We start from the raw sequence: 20,652 nt of genomic DNA, 5'->3' as shown, positions 1-20,652 counted from the left end.
ACATATTTTGCAGTTTATAATGTGTTGATTTTGCTATTCTAGTGTTGAATTTGAAAGGGAAATGTGAGTAACTGTTCTGGTGTAGACTAAGTGTGTTTGGATGGTTTGGTATGCTCAATAGTTGAGTTAAGTGTACTAATGCATACAGCATCAAGATGTTTCTCAATTGGAAGGATACCAGAGTTAGTTGCATCATGAGGACCAATCAAGCTGCTTTTAGAAGGTAATTATGAAAGACTTGCATCTTGGATTCTTTGCACCATTGTTTTTCAAATTTTAGACTTAAGTTGAGGTTGATGGCAAACTATTTGTTTGGGTTTACAACTTCAAGAAATTCTTTCTTTAAATTTATGACAAGCTTTGCATCTTGGCCAATATAAATAACTTTGCATTTTGATTGCAAACTTTTCCCTTTTCCACAAGTTGTAGCAGACCACTGTCTGCTACAACTTGTGGAAGGGAAGAGTTTTTACTAATTATGTAAGCTAAGATATCATCTGCATATTTCTTGCAGGTAATATCTATCGGTAGATAGTTGTTTATGTCTACTACGAAGATTAAAAGAGAATTGGACCAGGGACACTTTCAAGTATTACTCCAGATAGTGCATCTTTCCATTCAGTAGACTTGAATGGAAAGATGCACTTATTAAATATAACTTGTTGTTTACCGAGGCATTAGATTAATCTCAAGTTCTTTCATAAGAATAATTAGTCAACTACGTCAAAAGCTTTTGCAAAACCATAGAAAATAGCTGTTAGTGAGATATTGCAGTCAATAGCATATCCTCAGTCATCTATTACTTTAATGATGGCATCAGTTGAATTTCTCCCAGAAAAAACTGGTTTTTCTGGGAGAAATTTGGTTTTCTTTCTTCATAATCTTGGATGTAAGATATAGTATGCAACTTGCAGGTTGGCAAGACATTAATAAATCAAATTTATCACCTTTTCTCAATACCAGAATTGCCCATCTTTACCTTTTTTAATGTCAGTGAACAATGCAAATGCACCCAGTTAACATCAGCAAGCCATGATGTATATCTGGCAAATTATTTTATGCTGAGCGCCTTGGACTAATTGAAGCTTTAGTTGATATTTTTAATCATTTTAAGATAAATGTATTATTGGCCGAATGGTCACACATTTTAAGATAAATGTATTATAACATCTGAATGGCTTTATGCAAACTTCATTCCTATTCCACTAGTTGATAACTTGTTTCTGCCAACCAATTACCAACCAATTCCTTTAACATCTGCAACATGAAAATTATTTGAATCTATCCTTGCAAAAGATACTATATCTTACATCCAAGATAATGAAGAAAGAAAACCAAATAAGCTATTATCAAATAGCTAATTTGGTTTTCTGCAGTAAGATGGTTTCCTGGTGGTAAAAAAAGTTGGGCAATAATATTAGCTAAGATGTTGTGTTGGTCATTAAGTCCAGCTTTGTGTAAACATTGGCATTATTTTATGCATCGTAGAATATTGGTAGTCATCCATTCTTGGTCATCACAGGTTTTGATAGTGCGTAGAGATTGATGTTTACTTTGTCTGTTAATTATAGCATTATGGAAAGCTGAGACCCAAGCGTGTCAGAGTCAAGATTTGAACATGTAACTGTTGGTAAACAGTTACATGTTCAGCATAGTATGCTTTCTCTGATTCTATTATACAGACCATGCTCTGATTCTATTATACAGACCAGTTCTGCTACAAAAAACAACTTCTACTATTTTATTTGATTGATGTTTCATAACCCCAGACTGTTTAGTAGGCACAAGAGGTGTTTAAGATGTGTCTAAAAACTATTTTAATACATTTTAACACGTGTTTTAGACAACTAAAATGTCTTATGATCACTGGGTGGTAAAGAATGTTTAAATCCCCTTCTGACGCGTATTTTAAGACTAAATTCTGCAAAGTCTATGAGCAGTTATAAACCATCTAGAAAAATTAACAACCCCAATTTCAAGTAAAAGCCAAGCCTATTGGAATATTTCTGTATCTAATGGCAGAGACTGTATTTTACCCATACAATTGGTCAGAAGATAATTACTTGACAACTTCCTCCTAAAGTATTAAGAGGATACCTAACATCAATAATTTTTAAAAATGGATCAATTTCCAGAGCAGTTGTATCATTTACCGTTTATCAATATTGCCTCTCTATTTGTTGCTGCTCAGAGTCTCTCTATCAAAAGTTTTCATCAGGCGTCACATAAGAAACTTATTTGAATGGAGTGCACAAACTTTCTTTTCAAACTTTACTGTGTAAAGTAATAGTATCAATGATGTAACTAAGACAACAATAGCTAACTAAGTGAGACAATAATAGCTGACTAAAAAGTGCAAAAAAAAAAGGTGAAACCAAATGTTCCTTTATTTCAATTTTATTAAAACAAGGTTTTGTTAAAAAGCACTATTCTGTTAAAGCATTCTTAAAATTTTGAAGATTCCTTCTAAAATATTACCAGATGAAATATACCTAATAGAGCCGGATTTTATCTCGGAATCTGTTTAACTCAAAGATTTTAAATCATGAAAATATCCATCGCAACTTTTAATTAAATACAAAATACAAAATCTAGTTTTGTAGAAAATCTCTATTTTGTAGAAAAATTAAGTAGTAATTCTAATGATAAATCTAACCAAGAACTTAATAAAGTAAGATTGTAAACCATAATACAAAAGACATTATTAAATGATAATATATATTTATAAATATCAGGGGCTAATCTAGACTGTTTTCGACAGCGTCAACTGTATTTAGGCGCCATATATATATATATATATATATATATATATATATATATATATATATATATATATATATATATATATATATATATATATATATATATATATATATATTTTCACATTGAGCACAAAATATATATTAAAAAAAAACTAAAATCATTTCTTACCTCTTTGTGAGCTTCACTACTAATTTTGTTTGTGTAGCGAATGACATCAATTTCGAATGGGGTTTTAAACACACGGCTTTAAAAATCATATAAAAAATAAATTTAAATTTTAAAATATAAATTTTAAATACTTATTTCCAATACTTCTACTCTGTAAAGAGTGAAAATTGTATAAATAAAGTATAAATTGTTATATTACTTTATTTAAAAACATAAAATATACATAATTATCATTTTACACATAATTACCATATTGCACATAATTATCTTAATATTTGAATAAGCTTTCATTCCCAACGGAAATATTTTGTTTGCAATAACAGCCTTAAAAATGATATTTACAACAATGTTATGGAAAATAGTTGATGAAATCAATATCTTTCTGTAAAAGATTATCATGAAGAAATTGGATAGAATGGTTTAGTGACATTTTTGGAATGGTTGTCAATTTTTTTTTAAATTTCTCTGAGAATACACAGGTAATAATTACACAGATAGTATTTTTGTCAATTTCAATTTAAAAAATGGGAGTGAAAATAATGCAAAAATGTTTTAAAATCTGTTTAATATTAGGCTTTCATCATACATTTTAGTTATGGTATAGTACTAAAAGTAACGGGATAGTACTAAAATTTGGTACTTAAGAAGTTTAAAACCTGCTGAACTTGAAAAGCTTTTTAGTCTCTCAAGCAAGGCCTACAAGCAAATTAGAGCTGAAAAATTTTTCTTAGCTTTCAAGAAGAATTATTGTTGTTCTTTATTTAATGTCTAATAAAAATTAATAGTTTTAATAAATAAATCATTTTTTTTTGTTGTTGTTGAATCAAACAGACTAAAAAAATATAAATTAAATAAAAAAATTAGAAAAAAATACAAACATTTTTCTAATGTTTTTTAATCTTTTTTTTTAGAAGAAGTTAAAAATGACAAGCAAAGTAGTTTTTTAAGTATCTTATCAATTCAGTTTTTTGTTCAATTCTTTTTCTTTAAGTTTTTTTTAAAACAATTGAAGCAAGCTTCATTTTCCACTAGTTGCGTTCTACCTGATATAGCCATCAAACAGGTTGATCCTTTGCTTGACATTTGATTCTTCTATAGCTTGTGGTCCAGACAACATACCTGTTGTAGTCTTGCAGAAGTATTTTCCGGAGCTGTTGTCTATACTTTCAAAACTATTTAACAAGCACTTATTGAAGTCTTGAGTTAACAAACACTTTGAATCTTTAGTTAACAAACACTTAATCTCTCATCTTGAATATTATAAATTACTTTCTAATCATCAAAATGGATTTTGATCTTCTCGTTCTACAGCTGAGTTGCTAACTGTAATAACCGATAGGTTTTATTGTGCATTAGATAGAGGTGGCGAGGTTAAAGCTATCGCTCTTGATATTTCTAAAGCTTTTGATAAAGTTTAGGATGCTGGTCTTCTCCATAATCATTTTTCTTAATTTCCATATCATTTAACATCTTTAAGATTATTGAATCCTTGCTTTTCAATCGTAATATAAAAGTTATCCTCAATAGACCTCACTCTTCCTCATATACTGTCACTTCAGTGGTTCCTCAAGGTTCTATCCTTGGCCTATACTCTTTATAATTTACATTAACGATCTTTCAGATATTCTGACATCTAAGGTGGCATTGTTCTCGTCTTGATTAGAAGCCAACACTTTTTGATTGCTTGGAGAGGGCATTTGAGCTTGAAAAGGATCTCACTTCTGCTACAGCATGGGGTTCACAGTGGCTGGTGAACTTTAATTCAGATAAAACATAATTTTTTTCAGGCAATCATTACCACAACAGTTTAGATCTTTCTTATTTATGAACGGTGATGCACTCGACGAGTCATCTACCCTTTATTACCTAGGATTAACTCTTACTTCTGATCTTTCTTGGAAACCGTATATCAAATCCATTGCAAAATTAGCATCTGCTAAGATTGTATCTCGTTATCTCAAATCTGTCCATGAATGGAATACTGTTGCCATATCCGGGGCAGATCTTCCAATGATGCTCTTTCTCTTTTAGACAAGGTACAAAAAGGCATTGTAAACATAGTTGGACCTGCTCTTTTAGCCAATCTTCAACCATTATCACATCATTGTAATGTTGCTTTTCTTTCTCTTTTCTACCAATACTATAATGGGCACTGCTCTAAAGAGCTAGCGTCTCTTGTGCCATCTACTAAAATTCATTCTCGTGTTACTCATCATTCAGTTAAGTCTCATCCTTTTACTGTGACTGTTCCTAAGTGCTCCAAAAACTCTTATTCATCTAGTTTTTTTCCTCGAACATCAGTTCTTTGGAATTCGCTTTCTTTATCTTGCTTTTCTGATTCATATAATTTGCAATCTTTTAAGTTGTCTACCAATAGTTATCTTGCTCTCTAAACTTTACCTTTTATCTTCCAGTAACTTCCAACTCTAATAATAGTTGCTTGCAGCCTTGTTGGAAGCGAAACATTGAGAAAAAAAAAAACTTGAAAGTTTTAATAAAATTAGTTAAATTTTTATTTATTAATTTTTTATTTATTTATTTTTGTTTTTTTAATATATTGCTTTGCAAAAGGCATTTCACTCATAGATATCAAACAAGATAAGATTCATCATTGTGTTTTTGTTTTTATTACAAAATTTAGCATTACCTCTTGGTTATTAGAATTGTATGTTTTTGTTATTTTTTATTTGATTTAAAATCATTATCATTTGTTTTTTTATTTCTTAACTGATATGTGCTTAAAAATACATTTTTTACAACTTGAGAATACTATTACTATAATTTAATATAATTTTGTCTCCTGTTGAATTTAGTTTTTTTTTTCTTTGATTTTTTTTTTTAATAACAGTGATTTATAAAAATAACTTATTTTTTTCTTTTTGTTAACTTTAGTAGTAATTAATATATTTCTTTTGTTCACTTTAGTAGTAATTAATTTTAAAGAAAAGATCACAATTCTTCAGATTCTTTTAATTCTTAAGATTCTTTTACGTTTATTTGTTACTATAGTAGTAACAGTAGTAATACTACTAGTAATATGTTTAATGATATAGTGATATTGAAATGGATGATATTAGGCTTAAAGAAGTTATTAGTGTAAATGCTAATAGGCAACTTAAATATAATCGTTATCAAAATGAAAGAGATAAAGCTAGGCGAGATGAAGTTATGAAACACTGCTAGGGGGACAGGAAATAATTTGAACCCAAATGAGGACAATGTGGTTAGGCAAATTGAAAATAATCATTGCAAAATATAGGCCTAGGTGAGATGAAATTAACCATCTACAAAGTATACCAAATACTGCTAGACAAGGAAGAATGCATTGTATAAGAAGAAGTAATACTATTCCAGAATATAGTTTTTCAGGAGAAACGAACCAGATCTGTCAGTATTGTGGTGCTAAAAAATGTCCTGATGAAACCATGGCAATACTTACTACAGGCCTTCCTGTCGCAAACCCGTATTTTTGACTTGGGGCAGACAATCTTGCGGAAAGATATATTTTAGTTCAGTTCTTTAAAAGTTCGATTTGTGAGTAGTTGATTGCTACAACTACAAATGGTTAAAAAGTGCTGTGTTCCTGGATGCAGAGGAAACTATGACGCTTAAAACAAAGTACAAGTTTTTAGGCTTTCCTCCAATGAAAAAAAAAGAAATCATTGGATAAATTCAATTCCAAGAAGTAATTTTCCAAATAAACTGTTGTCTGTGAAAGACATTTTCCAGAAAATTTTTTAAAAACTATTGTCAATGGGAAAGTTAGACCAGTTGAACCTCCTTCAATTTTTCCAAACATTCTGCCTAGTGTGGTACTAATTCAACCTTTAAAACCAAGGTCCACTACTAAAGCATTGTCTTCTATCAGAACTGAAAAGTGTGATGAGTTGTTGCAACATTTAAAAAACGATTTGTTTACACTAATTTTTTTATGTGAAGATATTAAAAATCGTAAATTTGTTTGTCCTGTAACAACTTTTGTTATAAATGAAGTTTTGCACATCAATCAAATTCCCTTTATGTTAACTGTATACCTATGTTTGCTGTTCATGTCTCAAGCAATTTTAAATTTGAAAATTTTCATGCTGGTGTTCGTTGTTTTACTTCTTCACTATCAAAAAATTGTATTACATATCTTGATCGCTGGTCAAGAGTGGAAGAAACAATTCACTTCCTGAACAACATTGAAATTGATCATCAAAAGTTGGTACTACAAGTTCTTATTACATCTATGAATGCATCAGAAGTAGGTAAAAAAATTTATAATGTAGAAACTATAATCAGATTGTATTGTTATTTTTCAACTCCTCGAAGCTTTTACAATCAATTAAGAAAAGATTTTAAACTACCAAATGTAAAAACATTGACAAAAGTTACATCTATGACAAAGAAAGTTTCAGATACTGACTTTATTAGTACCGTTTTTTCAAATTGTATACTTTTGGTGGATGAAGTTTATGTAAAGTCTCTTCTTTTTTATCATGGTGGTTATCTTTTTGGAAAAGCGGAAAATAATCCAGAGTTGTTAGCAAATAGTGTTTTGGGTATTATGGTTAAATGTTTAAAAGGTGGGCCATCTTTTTATGCAAAATGATACCTGTCTGTCATTTGGATGCTTCTTTTTTGTTTGAGTAAGTATACTATGTCATTAATTCAATTAAGTCTAGCAATGGAAAAGTTATTTCAGTTATTTGTGATAGCAATCGAGTTGAAGGAAAACCATGGTTAAAAAAATATGGAATTTTTCTACTTTTTGATTATGTTCATCTACTAAAAAATATTAGAAATAACTGGATCACAGAAAAAAAGCAGGATTACAATTTGAAAAGGACTAAAATTTGACTGCCAAGTGGAGTGACCTTAAATGTATCTATGATTTTGAGAAAGATCAGCTAATTAAGTTATCAAGACTAAATTTTTTAGCTATACATCCTAAACCTATTGAAAGTCAAAAAGTATCACAATGTTCAAGAGTATTTTGTGATGAAACTATAGCAGCTCTTAAAACTTATTCAAAAGTTATCCACCCTTATCCACCCTTGGAATATGAAACCATTTGTTTTTTAGAACTAAATTTTGGAAAATTGCAAGTGTAAAAGAAATTTAAAAAGTTTCAGTTTCAGTTATCTGAAATTTTCGAAAGATATTTGATTTTTAGAAAAATGAGACATAAATTTGCAGTACTTACTTGATTTTGGTGATATAGTGTTTAAAATGAGTGGTGAACAAGGTCATAGAATGAAATCTTTCACTAGAGATACAGGTACTTCAATTTGGCATACATGTTATGGATTCGCGGAGATGTGTAAATATTTGCTGAAAAATAATTTTGATTATGTTATGTTTGGAGAATTTTCAACAGATTACATTAAAAAAGCATTCAGTAAATTTAGGCTAGGTTCAGGTGGAACATACTTTATAACAGTTCAAAATGTTGTTGAAAAGTTAAACATCGAGAAAGCTAAACTGTTATTGCAACTAAAAGTTGATGTTACAGATTATACTGTTGATACTGAGCAATCTTGTCAAAAATATGGCTATTTTATAAGTGAAGAATCTCGCGACATCATTAACCAATAATTAGCTGAACTAGAATCATCTTTGTCACTGAGTACAAAAATGGCTTTGTTTTATATTGCAGGTTATGCTACAAGAAAAGATGATGTTAGTGAAAATGATTTGTTTAATGATACTGCATTTTATTTACAGTTATATGAAGACTATGCTAAAGAAACATGGTACAATATTATCAAACATACTTCTTAAAAATTATTGTTTTCTTTTTTCACTAAAGTCCAATAAGGAACCTGCATTGAAGGTTTTAAAGTTATCTGTGTTATATTGAAAAATTATATTCACTTTTTTATAACATTATAGATGCATATTTCAATGTTTTTTTCTTTTTTCTTGATGTATATTTTGATGTTTTTTTATTTTTTTCCTTTGCATTATTTTAAAGTTTGTTCATTCTTTTGTGATTTAGTTTTTAAATAATTACAACTCATTATTCTGAAAAAAATTGTATTTTATAATTTTTTTTCAAAATGTTTTATTTAAATTCGATGATATTTAATTAATACTGCAATAGAAATTTTGTGCATAAATACAGTACTTTTAAAATTTAGTAAATTAACTAAAAATAATGGATTAGTTTGCAAACTTTTTCAGCCATTTTTATTTTTTCCGTAACTTTGTCTGCCCCCAGTCAAAAATACAGATTCGCGACGGGAAGGCCTGTAGTAAGTATCACCATGGATGAAACAAATTTTCTATGTTGCCATAATGGAAAAGTAGTTTTGCCTCCACTTTCACCATTTACACAAGATTTAAAGAGATCATAACTCCAACATGAGTTTTTTAAAATATATTAGAAACTATAATGGCTGTACTTCATTTATAGCTATTATAACTTTTTTTACTTCATTTATAGCTAATGTGGTTCAATGATTCATGGACTGTCATTTTTTAGAATATGAGGTCAAGTTTTGCATCGTGTAGGTAATGATAGGCAAGATCAAGACATTCTTTCAATATTTTGTCAACTGCATATCTATGATCCATTTGCAACTTTTAGATTGCATTTTAAATTGTAAATTTTAGAATGCAGCAATGTGGCAATGATCTTTGCTTAAATGATTTTGCAATTGCAATTGATTTGCAATGGCAATTGATTTGCAATGATCTTTGCTTAAATGAATTAATTTTTCATTTGCAAACTATAGTTAATGAAGAAAACCTATTTGCTTTTGCATTTAAAAATAAGGCTGAAGTAGAAGATGAAGAAATTTATCAAGCAGCTATAGAAGATCACTCAGTCTCAGTTGTAAAAATATCTTTACTTGAAGGGCAAGATAGTTGTCATTATAATATGCCTTCACACAATAAAGTTGCAGTTGTATTCCTTGGTGAAGATGGTGCTCACCTGCCTCCAGGGAAGTCTTTGTTTACCCAAGAGGTCATCATATATAACATACTTGATATAATTTAAAGATTATATCAAGTACATCAGCCAACTTAGATCCTATGATTTGTCCACTTTTTTTCCAAGAGGTGATGCTGGTTGACATAATCAATTGTTGCACAACCCTGAATATGCAACACTGATTAGAAAACATGTTACATTATCTAAGTTTTACAATTATAGAATTTCAGTAAGATAAAGCTTCAGTTCAAAATTTTATGGCAAAAAACTATTTCAGCAATACGCTGTTGATGCATATGTCAATATTGAAGGGAAGCATCTTGCTTTCATCAGAAATAACTAAAACAAACTCAGAAGGGAGCAGTATTATGTCTTACATGAACATGTAAACAACCTTGGAAACAATCAAAATGTAAGACCAGGGCATGTTGTAGTTTTGCCAATGTTATGCAGGAAGTCCTTGAACTTTAAAAGAAAACATTGAAGATGCTGTGGCTATAATTAAACAGTACGGTAAACAAAATCTTTTTATTTTTTTTACCTGCAATCCAAAATGGCACAAGATAGCTAAAAATTTATATCCAGACTGCAAATGATAGACCTAATCTAGTTACTAGAGTATTTATACTCAAATTAAATAATTTTCTTAATGATATTTTCAAGCATGGTATATTAAGGAAAGTTGTAACCCATCTTCAGGTTATTGTTGTAATGTTATTATTTTGATATTTTGTGTTAATATACAACTGGCTAACTTTTCTGCTGGTGTCTATGGTTAAAAATATTTAACTAGTAGTTTCATTCATGGAGCTTTCACTACTTCTAGTATTCACTAAAAGCCAAGACAATACATTTAGCTATAAATACAATTTGTTTATATCAACTTGATTTTTTTATCTTTAGTGTTATTCATAGTTGTGCCCTTTGAAACATTTTATAATTTGCTTTTTAATAAATAATATTTTAAAGTCATTGTAATGGCTTTAAAGTTAATTGTTTATTAAAAGATAACATGAAACAATGTCACGACAACAACTGCAGTATCACAATAGGCTACCAAAAACAGGTAAACTGTTTTCCAGTTTGTTTTTTTTTCTTTCCTTTTATATCTATTTATCCATCTATTTATTAACTTTTATTTTAGATTTGTCATATAATGCACTAATGCGATATAGAAGTACAAAATTTACATTTTTAAATTTTTATTTTAAAGAAAAACTGATTAAGGGAATACCAAAAAACTAATAATTATCTAAAAACTAATAAATAACTAATTTTCACCTTCTGTTTAAAATTAGAAGTTACCTTCTTATTAATTTGCTTTAGGAAAATTAAAGATTTATTATTATAATAATTATTACAATATTATAAGAAGTTAGAAGGTATTTTTTTTTTTTTTTTTTTTTTAGATTATTCACCTCCCCAAGGCCTGAAGGGGGCCACTACAGTTGAGGAGGCTACTCATTTTTTTGTGTTTTTATATTTTTTAGTTATTATTCGTGGTGCAACCCTCTCTCAACTCTTTAACTCCGAAACAAAAACCTTGCCCAGCAAGGCCGCTGCGCGGAGAAACTAAGTTTAGCGCGGTACTTCCAGGGACGTGGTGGGAGTCGAACTCCGAACCTCTCGCTTACAAAGCGAGCGCTCTTACCACTACACCAATACCGCACTACTTAATGGTACTCCTTAACTTAAAGCATGATATAGTATTATTATTGTGTACTAGTAAGTAAAACGTATTGTGTTGAACGTTGGAAAAGTTGTGGTAAATGGTTCTACCTTAATCTTGCATGACCTATATCAGTTGAAATCATTCAAACAATGTAAGATTTTAACTGGTAGAATATTTTATAATCTTTTTTCCATAATTTTAATGTTGATTTTACTGGTGATTTAATAATTTAAATTGAAAGGGACTGGTGATTTAATAATTTAAATCTCTAAAAGGCTATTTCTGAAGTTGAATTTTCGCAACTATAAGTTGTGGAAAACAGCTTGAGGATCATGTAAAAGTCAGGGAAATAGAATGTAAAGTTGGCAGAAACCCAGTGTAAATGGTAGGTGTGGAGCAGACTGACCCATATTACAATACAGGTTATGGTCAGCTCTAGTTAACATTTTCTATTACTCTATGATGTATGTATTACTCTAATTATTTACTATGATGTATGCATTACTCTAATTATTTACATTTTCCATTTTTCTATGACATAGGTTTTCACACTATGTTTTCTTTTATTTGACTAACAAATAAAATAAATGTTTGTTTTCACTATATATTAAATAGTTTTGTATTTAACAGTTTTATACTTGAAAATGATTATTGTGTAATCAAAACATGTTGTTTAAACTGAAACAAATTGTTTTTTTAGTTTAAACAACATGTTTCGATTCTTCGATTTAAAAATCGACTTTTCAAAGCAATCTGCTCAATATGAATTTTTTTGGTATCGAATCCAAATAAACTATATACCCCCCTCAAGAAAACGTTTCTCTTTAATTTTTTCAAGGCACCTTTAAGATAAAATGCTATAAGAGCATAAAGCTTTAATAGCATTTATCTTTAAAGTTAATTTAACAATGTTTGATTACACATTAAACTACACAATAAAATTTTTAATAAATATTTACAATCTCATTTTACATTGATTATGTCTTACTCAGTGACTCTTTTATAAATAAAAATTTCCTGACAGGTCAATTTTTCAACAGTTTTAATAAGATATGGATATTTTTAATTTTTTAAAGGTAAAGTAAAAATAAAAAATAAAGAAAAATATAAGATATTTAATATTCTGGCTTTCCAAGTTAATGCTAAATGTGATTTTTTTTTTGTTAAAATTTTTAAAGATTAAAAAAAATGCAGACAAATAATTATAATAATAATTGAAATTGTTTTATAAATCAAGTTAATTCCAACCTTAAAGAAACCAAGAATAGAGTATAACCTTTTTATAACTAGTATAACTTATTTCACTAATGTTGATGTATTCACTTATTTCACTAATGTTAATGTAATACTGATGCAGGAGAAGTTTTGTTAGGCACATGCATGCAAAAATTTTATAAATATCAACATGATAAGAGAAATGTACATTCCACTAGTTTTGCAGTAATTTAATCCTAAATCCTGTTACGCTTATGCATTACACATTTTTTATTCATAACAAGGCTTGATATATGAACTGAATAACAATAAATATACCAGTGCATAAAATCATTGATAGATAAATATTGAAGTAATAAATATTGAAAATTATCAGTGGGGCTTAAGTACATACACCAACTGAGGGCTTAAGTTTGAGCAGATACAATCAAAATATTTAAAACCTTTATTATAGTAATTAAGCTTTTTTTTTTCTCTCTATCTGTAAATGTATTAGGACTAAATTCAACATTTAAGTCTGTAGAAAATACATAATTGTGTCAACTAAACTTAATTAAGTGAAATAAACTTAATCAAGTGAAATAAACTTAATTTAAGTATACTAACCACTCTGTGATTTCAGGAAACAAAATTTTATTATCAACTTGAAATCTATAAAAAAAAGAAAAAGATTTAGATAATACTTAGTTTTTTTAAGTGACTATTTATAAGATATTTTATATGATCGTACCCTTCTATACCATCAAAGGTTGCTTCTCTTGTGTATTTTTGACTGTCTGTATTAAGTCCATGCTAGTTTTAATAAAATTAAAAATCATTAGTTTAAGTTAATAAAAATAAATTTTTAAAGAAAAAAAAAAAACTAAATGATAAAAAAGAACAAAAAAGAAAGAAAATTTACCAAAGTTAGTAGCAAAGCAGCATGTTTTGAAGACAAAACCTTTGCAATCTAAAAAAATATTTTAATTTAAAATTAAAACCTCCAATTATATATGGTCAAGTTGGTTTTATGATAAGCTTAATTTTTGATTAGATTGACCTAGTCAAAACCTATTTGTCAATTAGGTTTTGACTTTAATTAAGCTGTTGAGGAAACTCATTAAGGTAGATTTTAGACAAATCATTCAAATTAATATTTAAATATGTTACTTTCTCTGTGTTTATAATCAAGATAAACTTATTGATGCTTGGACAAACAGTTTTGTTACAAGTTGAACAATTTAACTGAATTGAATTAAGTTAAACAAATTAAATTGAATTGAATTAAATTGAACAATTAAATTGAATCGTCTGAAAATCTTAAATTAAAAATTAAAAAATGATTAAACGCATTGCATTCTGTATCAAGAGTACTGAAAGTTAATGAATCATTTGGTTTTAATCTCATAACAAGAAGAAATTTTTACTCTATCCCAATCCTAACTTTCAATAAGAGAAAGTATGCGATTATATATTTTGAGTTTTCAAATAAGAAATGTGTATACACATGCATGTTGAAAAAATAGACGAAATTTTATTTTGTAACACAGCTTTAGTTTTTTAAATTTTGTTAAATCTATTATTATTTTTTTTAAAAGAAAACAATTTCTTAAAAAAAATTTTTTTTTTTTGGTTTAAAATTATTTTTAAGTTGTAAAGTGTAGTTTTATATTGCTTTTTATACCCTTGAGTGTATATATGCATTTAAGAAAAAAAAGCAAAAAAAAGCACCAAAAATGTAAGTTGAACATACTTTTTAAAAAAAAATAAAAAACTATAACTTTTAATCAATTATAGTTTAAAACTTAATATCAATTAAACAGTTAATATGAATTACATGTAATAATTTAATTGTTTAAATTTTAGAAACATCAATGTATTTAGGAATATGTGCAGCATCATATCAGGAAAGAATTAAAATGTTTATAATAAATTGATTATTACTAATTTACTAGTTACTGAAAAAATATTATAAACCAATGTGTTTTTCATTTATACCTCATCTGTATAATACACTTCATCTACTGCATATATATTTTGAAAATGTTCTGTTGGATGAATACTAAAAAAAAATTATCCATAATTGATAAATTTTTTTATTTAGATTATTTCAAATTGAGGAAATTAGTATCTTAGACACTTCCTTAAGTTCATTCCATTTTATACTGAATAAATTTTAATCAATAAACTCCACCAACTAAAATAATTAAAAAAAAAAAATTATATATTTAAATAATTAATTGATAAAGAATAAAATATATACCATCATAAATCTGCGATTAAAAGGTTAAAATCTTTAAACATACATAAATTTTCTTTAAACTATATAATAATAATAATATATACATATGTATATATATATATATATATATATATATATATATATATATATATATATATATATATATATATATATATATATATATATATATATATATTCCTATAGTTTGACATCTTATGTTACAGTATGTCTTAAAAATAACAACTCTTACATGTTCTATATATTTGTCATCGACTGACAAATATTTAGAACATGTAAGGAGTGTTGCTACATTGACTAACAATTTGTGGATACCACGCCAATAGAGATGATCCTCTTTTGATTACAACAATTTTGGACTAATTAACGCCCAATTTTAGACTACTTCATAAGAATCAAAGTATTGTTATACACAATCCATGTACCATCAATGAAAATAAATGGTAGTGGGAAGGGACCAAGTCTGGTAAATATAGCAGGTGGGGTAGCAGCTCCCAGCCAAGTGCTTTGATTGCATCCTAAACTGGCAGCACCCTTATGTTTAAGCACCAGTTTTAATCTTTTTGGCATAGAGTCTACAAGTTTTTTACACAATTCAACAGTTATTTCAGTGCACCAAACTCATTTCAGCCAATACATGAGATCCTGCATATTAAATGGGGCATGGATTGTCACTTTTCTCTTCATGATACACCAAAGATTCTCAATTGATACACCAAAGATACATTCTTGATACACCAAAGATTCTCAAAGATACTTCATGATACACCAAAGATTCTCAAAGCACTCGCTTCATAAGCGAGAGGTTCCGAGTTCAATCCCCACCACGTCCCTGGTAGTACTGCGCTCAACTTGTTTCTCCGCACAGCGTCCTTGTTTGTCGAGGTTCGTGTTTTGGAGTTATAGAGTTAAGAGAAGGTTATAACCACTATTAAGTAGCTTCCTCATCTGTAGTGGCCTTCTAGGCCTTGAGGAGGTGAATAACAAAAAAAAAAAGAAAAATTGGATTTAAGTCAAGAGAGTTTCCATTTATATGTATGTATATATATATATATATATATATATATATATATATATATATTTTATATATATATATATATATATATATATTTTATATATACACATACATATATAAATATATATATATATACATATATATATGCTTATATGTTTATATGTTTATATATGTATATATGTTTATATATGTATATATGTTTATATATATATATATATATGTTTATATGTTTATATATATATATATGTTTATATATATATATATATATATATATATATATATATATATATATATATATATATATATATATATATATATATATATATATATATATATATACATATACAGTGGTTTTCATAAATTTAGACGCATTCATATTTGAAAATAGAAATTTTTAGTTTTTTAACAATAAAACAATAACGCAAAAAGATTTCGATATAGTTTTTTATTTATTTATTAGACAAAAAAAATTATTCATAAATTTAGACGCACAATACATTAGGAGGCATAATTTATGAACCAATCAATATTTTGTGTATCCGCCTTTTGCTTTAATACAACTAAGAACTCTTCTAGGCATAGACTCAACAAGATTTTTGCACATTGCTTCAGGGACCCTATACCAGGTCTCCTTAAAGACGTCCTTCAGCTGGCCAAGTGTGGAAATTTGAACCTTTGCCAATTCACGGTCAATCCAAGCCCAAATATTTTCAACTGGGTTCAAATCAGGTGAGTATGGAGGCCACGGTATTGTCTTGATATTATTATCGTTGAACCACTCTTTTGTATAGTATGCCTCATGTGCAGTAGCGCCATCTTGTTGAAGTTTCCATGGTTTATCATTGAGCATAATCAGGTCAATTGATGGAATTAGGTCATTTTTGAATACTTCTACGTATATTCTGGAGTTGATTCTTCCGGTGTATGTTTGGCACATACCAACACCTTTGTAATTGAAGCATGACCAGATTCCTATCGAGCCTCCTCCACTTTGTACATTCGGTCTAATATACCTGGCATAATACTTTCCATGAGCCATTTTTTTGACTGTTATGTTAGATTTGCGATTGATAAGCTCAAAGTTACTTTCATCACTCCACGTGGAAAAACATTATTTGGCCACATAATGTTTTTCCATTGTTCTATTGTCCAATACCTTCTTTCACGGCACCATTTTAGTCTCCTTTATTTATCATATGGGCGCAGGAGCGGTTTCTTTAAAGTAGAGTAGACTCCAATCTTGTATTTGATAAGTATTCGGCGGACTGTGCTTTGAGAAATAGATGTATTTCACATTGTACTGAAATCTGTGGTCAATTCTTTGTAACTAATTCTTGGATTAGCTCTGACAGCTCTAAAAAGGGCACTATTGTCCTTTCTGATGGTTGACTATGGTCTACCTGGCCTCATTTTTTTTGCTGGCACCACCAGTGTGAAGAAAGTTTTGATTCGTTGTCCGAACGCATTTCTTAGAAACTCCAATTAACCTCGCGATTTCTCTATTACTTTTAATTCCTTCTTTGATGTGAGCAATAATTTGCCATCTTTCACCTTGAGTGATACGCCTTTTGCCCATTTGTATATATATATATATATATATATATATATATATATATATATATATATATATATATATATATATATATATATATACAAATGGGAAAAAGGCGTATCACTCAATATATATATATATATATATATATATATGTTTATATATATATATATGTATTTATATATATTTATGTATTTATATATATATATATGTTTATATATATATATATATATATATTTATATATATATATATATATTTTTACTCCAGTTAATGTTCAACATTGAATTACATCATTTGTAAGTAATTTAAAGGTTTTTCCTAACATGTTTCTTAAAGTTCAAATGGCCTTTCAAGCAAGGTAAGAGGTTAGTATAAAGCAAATTAAAGCTGTAAATTCTTTCTTAGCTTTTAAGGAGATTGATGTTCTTCTTTGTTTAATTTAATTTGTCTGTTGTTATTGTTTACTTAGTTATTTTAGATTCTTAAGAACTAAGCAATTAGCTAAGCAAGTTATTTTATTTTATTTATTAGAGCAATTGGAAAGAGCTGAAGTGCTTTATAGCTACTTTAATTCACTTTATTGTTAATTTTTGTTATAAGAAGGGTTAACAAGAATAGAAGTATTTAGACAGTCAAACTGACTCTGATTTGAGTAAGTTTTTTAAATACGTAAACATAAAAAACTAAATAAATTATGTATATAAACTTACATGTCAACAAAAAACTTATTTTATAAGTTTTTCGCTGACATGTAAGTTTATATACATAAATGTGTTGATATTTCAGTATATATTTCTCTGTATCAATATTTATATTTTAATTTAGAAAAATTAATAAAGAATAGAAAAATTAAAAAAATTCTGCAGTAGTCAAAAAAAAAAAATGATTATGCTTTTCCATGTTTCTTTGTTTAAAGGTATGTCAATATATAAGGTATGTCAATATAAAGGTATGTCAATATATAATTTTTTAAAACTGTTTAATATATTTTTAAATTAACTCATCTTTTTTATTACTTTACATTGTTTTATATTTTTGATAAACACCTTGATTTCAAAATCAGTTTTTATATATTTTTTTGTTATACTAATTTGTAACTTACAATCATATACAATTATCTAAATAAACTTATAAAAAGATATGGATTTTAATAAATCTTAAATTAATATATAATAACTTTTTATTCTAAAAGTTGTTTTCTTAAAATTTTAATAAATTTGGTTAAATTCTTTTTAAATATTCACCTTAATGGTAAACCAGTTGATAAACTAATAGGTTAAATTGTAGACGTTTATATATCATATATTCTAAAGTAATTGCATTTGATTTTTAAATACTAGTTTACAAAAGACATTTTGCATTGATTTTTTTACTCTTTTAAATAGTTTGATAAAGTTTTTTATAGATTTGAAAATAAATAAGATTGAACATTTTATTTTTGGTTGTATTACAAAAATTATCATCAACTTTTCGTTATTAGAATTGTATGATTTTATTAATTTTTATTTGATTTAAATTAAATATTATCATTTGCTTTTTTTATCTTTTTACAACAACTTTAGAATATTGTATACTTTTATCTAATTTATTTTTGTATCTAATTGTTTAATTATTTCTTAGTTTTCTTTTCCTTTTTGATAGTATATTTCATAAATAAGGAATATTTATGAAATATACTATCAAAAACATTCACTTAAACTTTCAAGTTTCAATATCTATCTGTTATTATATTTAAGATTTATGAAAGTTACTTATTTAATTTTTTGTTTACTTTAGAACTTGTTTATTAATTGTAATTGTTATTCATGTTCAAACATGCTAACAAACAAAAATACGCTGTTAAGTTGCTTCGCATCGTTAAATGGTAAGCAGCATTACTGTTATAGAGCTAGATTGTGTTGTCCTTTTTTTATTATTCTGGAAAACACATGCTAATAACTGTAAATAATTAACTTTGTGTACTAACAAATATCTAATATTATGTGCTATTATTGCAATGTTTTTTGTTGATAGACAGCTCGGTTTACATTACAATTGATGTCTATTGTTAAAAATGATTATTAGGTAGTTTCATTACTAGAACTAGCTGCTTCCAATCATTTATTAAAGATAATGACAAAACTTTTTGTAAAAAATACAACTGTTAAGCAATAAGTTTTAAACTTTTCAGGATTAGATTTTCCGGATTATGCCTTTTTTATGTATTTTAAATGTAAAAAAATTTAATTTGTTTTTAATGATGAACATTCATTACAGACATTATGTCATTAAAGAAATTTTATTCAATGTTGTGGTTAAAAATGTACTTATTTTATACATGAATATTCTTTTATAATTAAACACCAGATTTTTATATAATAAATTTAAGTCAATTTTGTTGGTAAATTCAGTTGCTCCTACAGATTTTTTAAATAGAATTTAAATTTTTTTTAAAAATGTCAATAACTAATAATTATCAAAAACTAATTACATTATTTGACTTAAATGATCAAAATTTAATCCATTCAATAATACATTTAATATTATGTAGAGCAAGGGGGTTAAACTAGCTAAATATGACTTGCAGTGCGTGTAGTGCTTGGCTTTTTCCTTTTTTTTTTCCATCAGGTTTTGGTTGGCTGTACTTGGCTTTCCTTATCTAGTGCCTGCTGTTATAACAGATTTATACAAAGAACCTAATAACTTAAGTTATGTGGTCTTCTTATGTCGTTAACTAAAAGCAAGCAGAACCAAAAAAGTGATAATTTTATTAGGTTTTTCAGATAATCAAGTTAATTTGTTATTAATGATTTATTTACTAATGACCTGTATTACAGGTTGCTTACTGCTTTTTTACGGATAGCTTACTGCTATTTTAGATTAAGACTTATGATTATTAACATTAACCACTAGTACCAAGTATATTGTTTTCTAATTTCACATTACATTTTGTAAAAAAGCCTTATCTTAATTATATCTTTATATATAAATGTAATTATATATTATTATAATTAAAAAAGGTAGCCTCCTTGACTGTAGTGTCCTCCCCCTTGGCCTTAAATGAGTAAGTACAATAAGAAAAAAAATTTACAAACAAATTCTACATATTCCATTTAATATCTTACC

The 20,652-nt window shown here is 27.4% G+C and overlaps 1 protein-coding gene across 2 annotated transcripts in view; it reads right to left on the bottom strand.

Moving 5' to 3' along the window:
- LOC136072070 (xaa-Pro dipeptidase-like) overlaps positions 1-20,652 on the bottom strand; it is a 42,409-nt gene that overhangs the window by 9,225 nt on the left and 12,532 nt on the right. For both annotated transcript variants that reach the window (XM_065820203.1, XM_065820202.1), the window contains 5 exons: positions 14,718-14,781; positions 13,642-13,689; positions 13,471-13,532; positions 13,347-13,391; positions 2,932-3,007 (listed from right to left, as the gene is read on the bottom strand). In XM_065820203.1, coding sequence (XP_065676275.1) covers positions 2,932-3,007; positions 13,347-13,391; positions 13,471-13,532; positions 13,642-13,689; positions 14,718-14,781 — 295 coding nt within the window. The remainder of the gene's footprint in view (positions 1-2,931; positions 3,008-13,346; positions 13,392-13,470; positions 13,533-13,641; positions 13,690-14,717; positions 14,782-20,652) is intronic.

This window comes from Hydra vulgaris, chromosome 15, assembly GCF_038396675.1.
Source record: "Hydra vulgaris chromosome 15, alternate assembly HydraT2T_AEP".
NCBI lineage: Eukaryota > Metazoa > Cnidaria > Hydrozoa > Anthoathecata > Hydridae > Hydra > Hydra vulgaris.
Note: the sequence above shows the minus strand (reverse complement) of the source record. Positions and strands in the feature narration are given on the sequence as shown.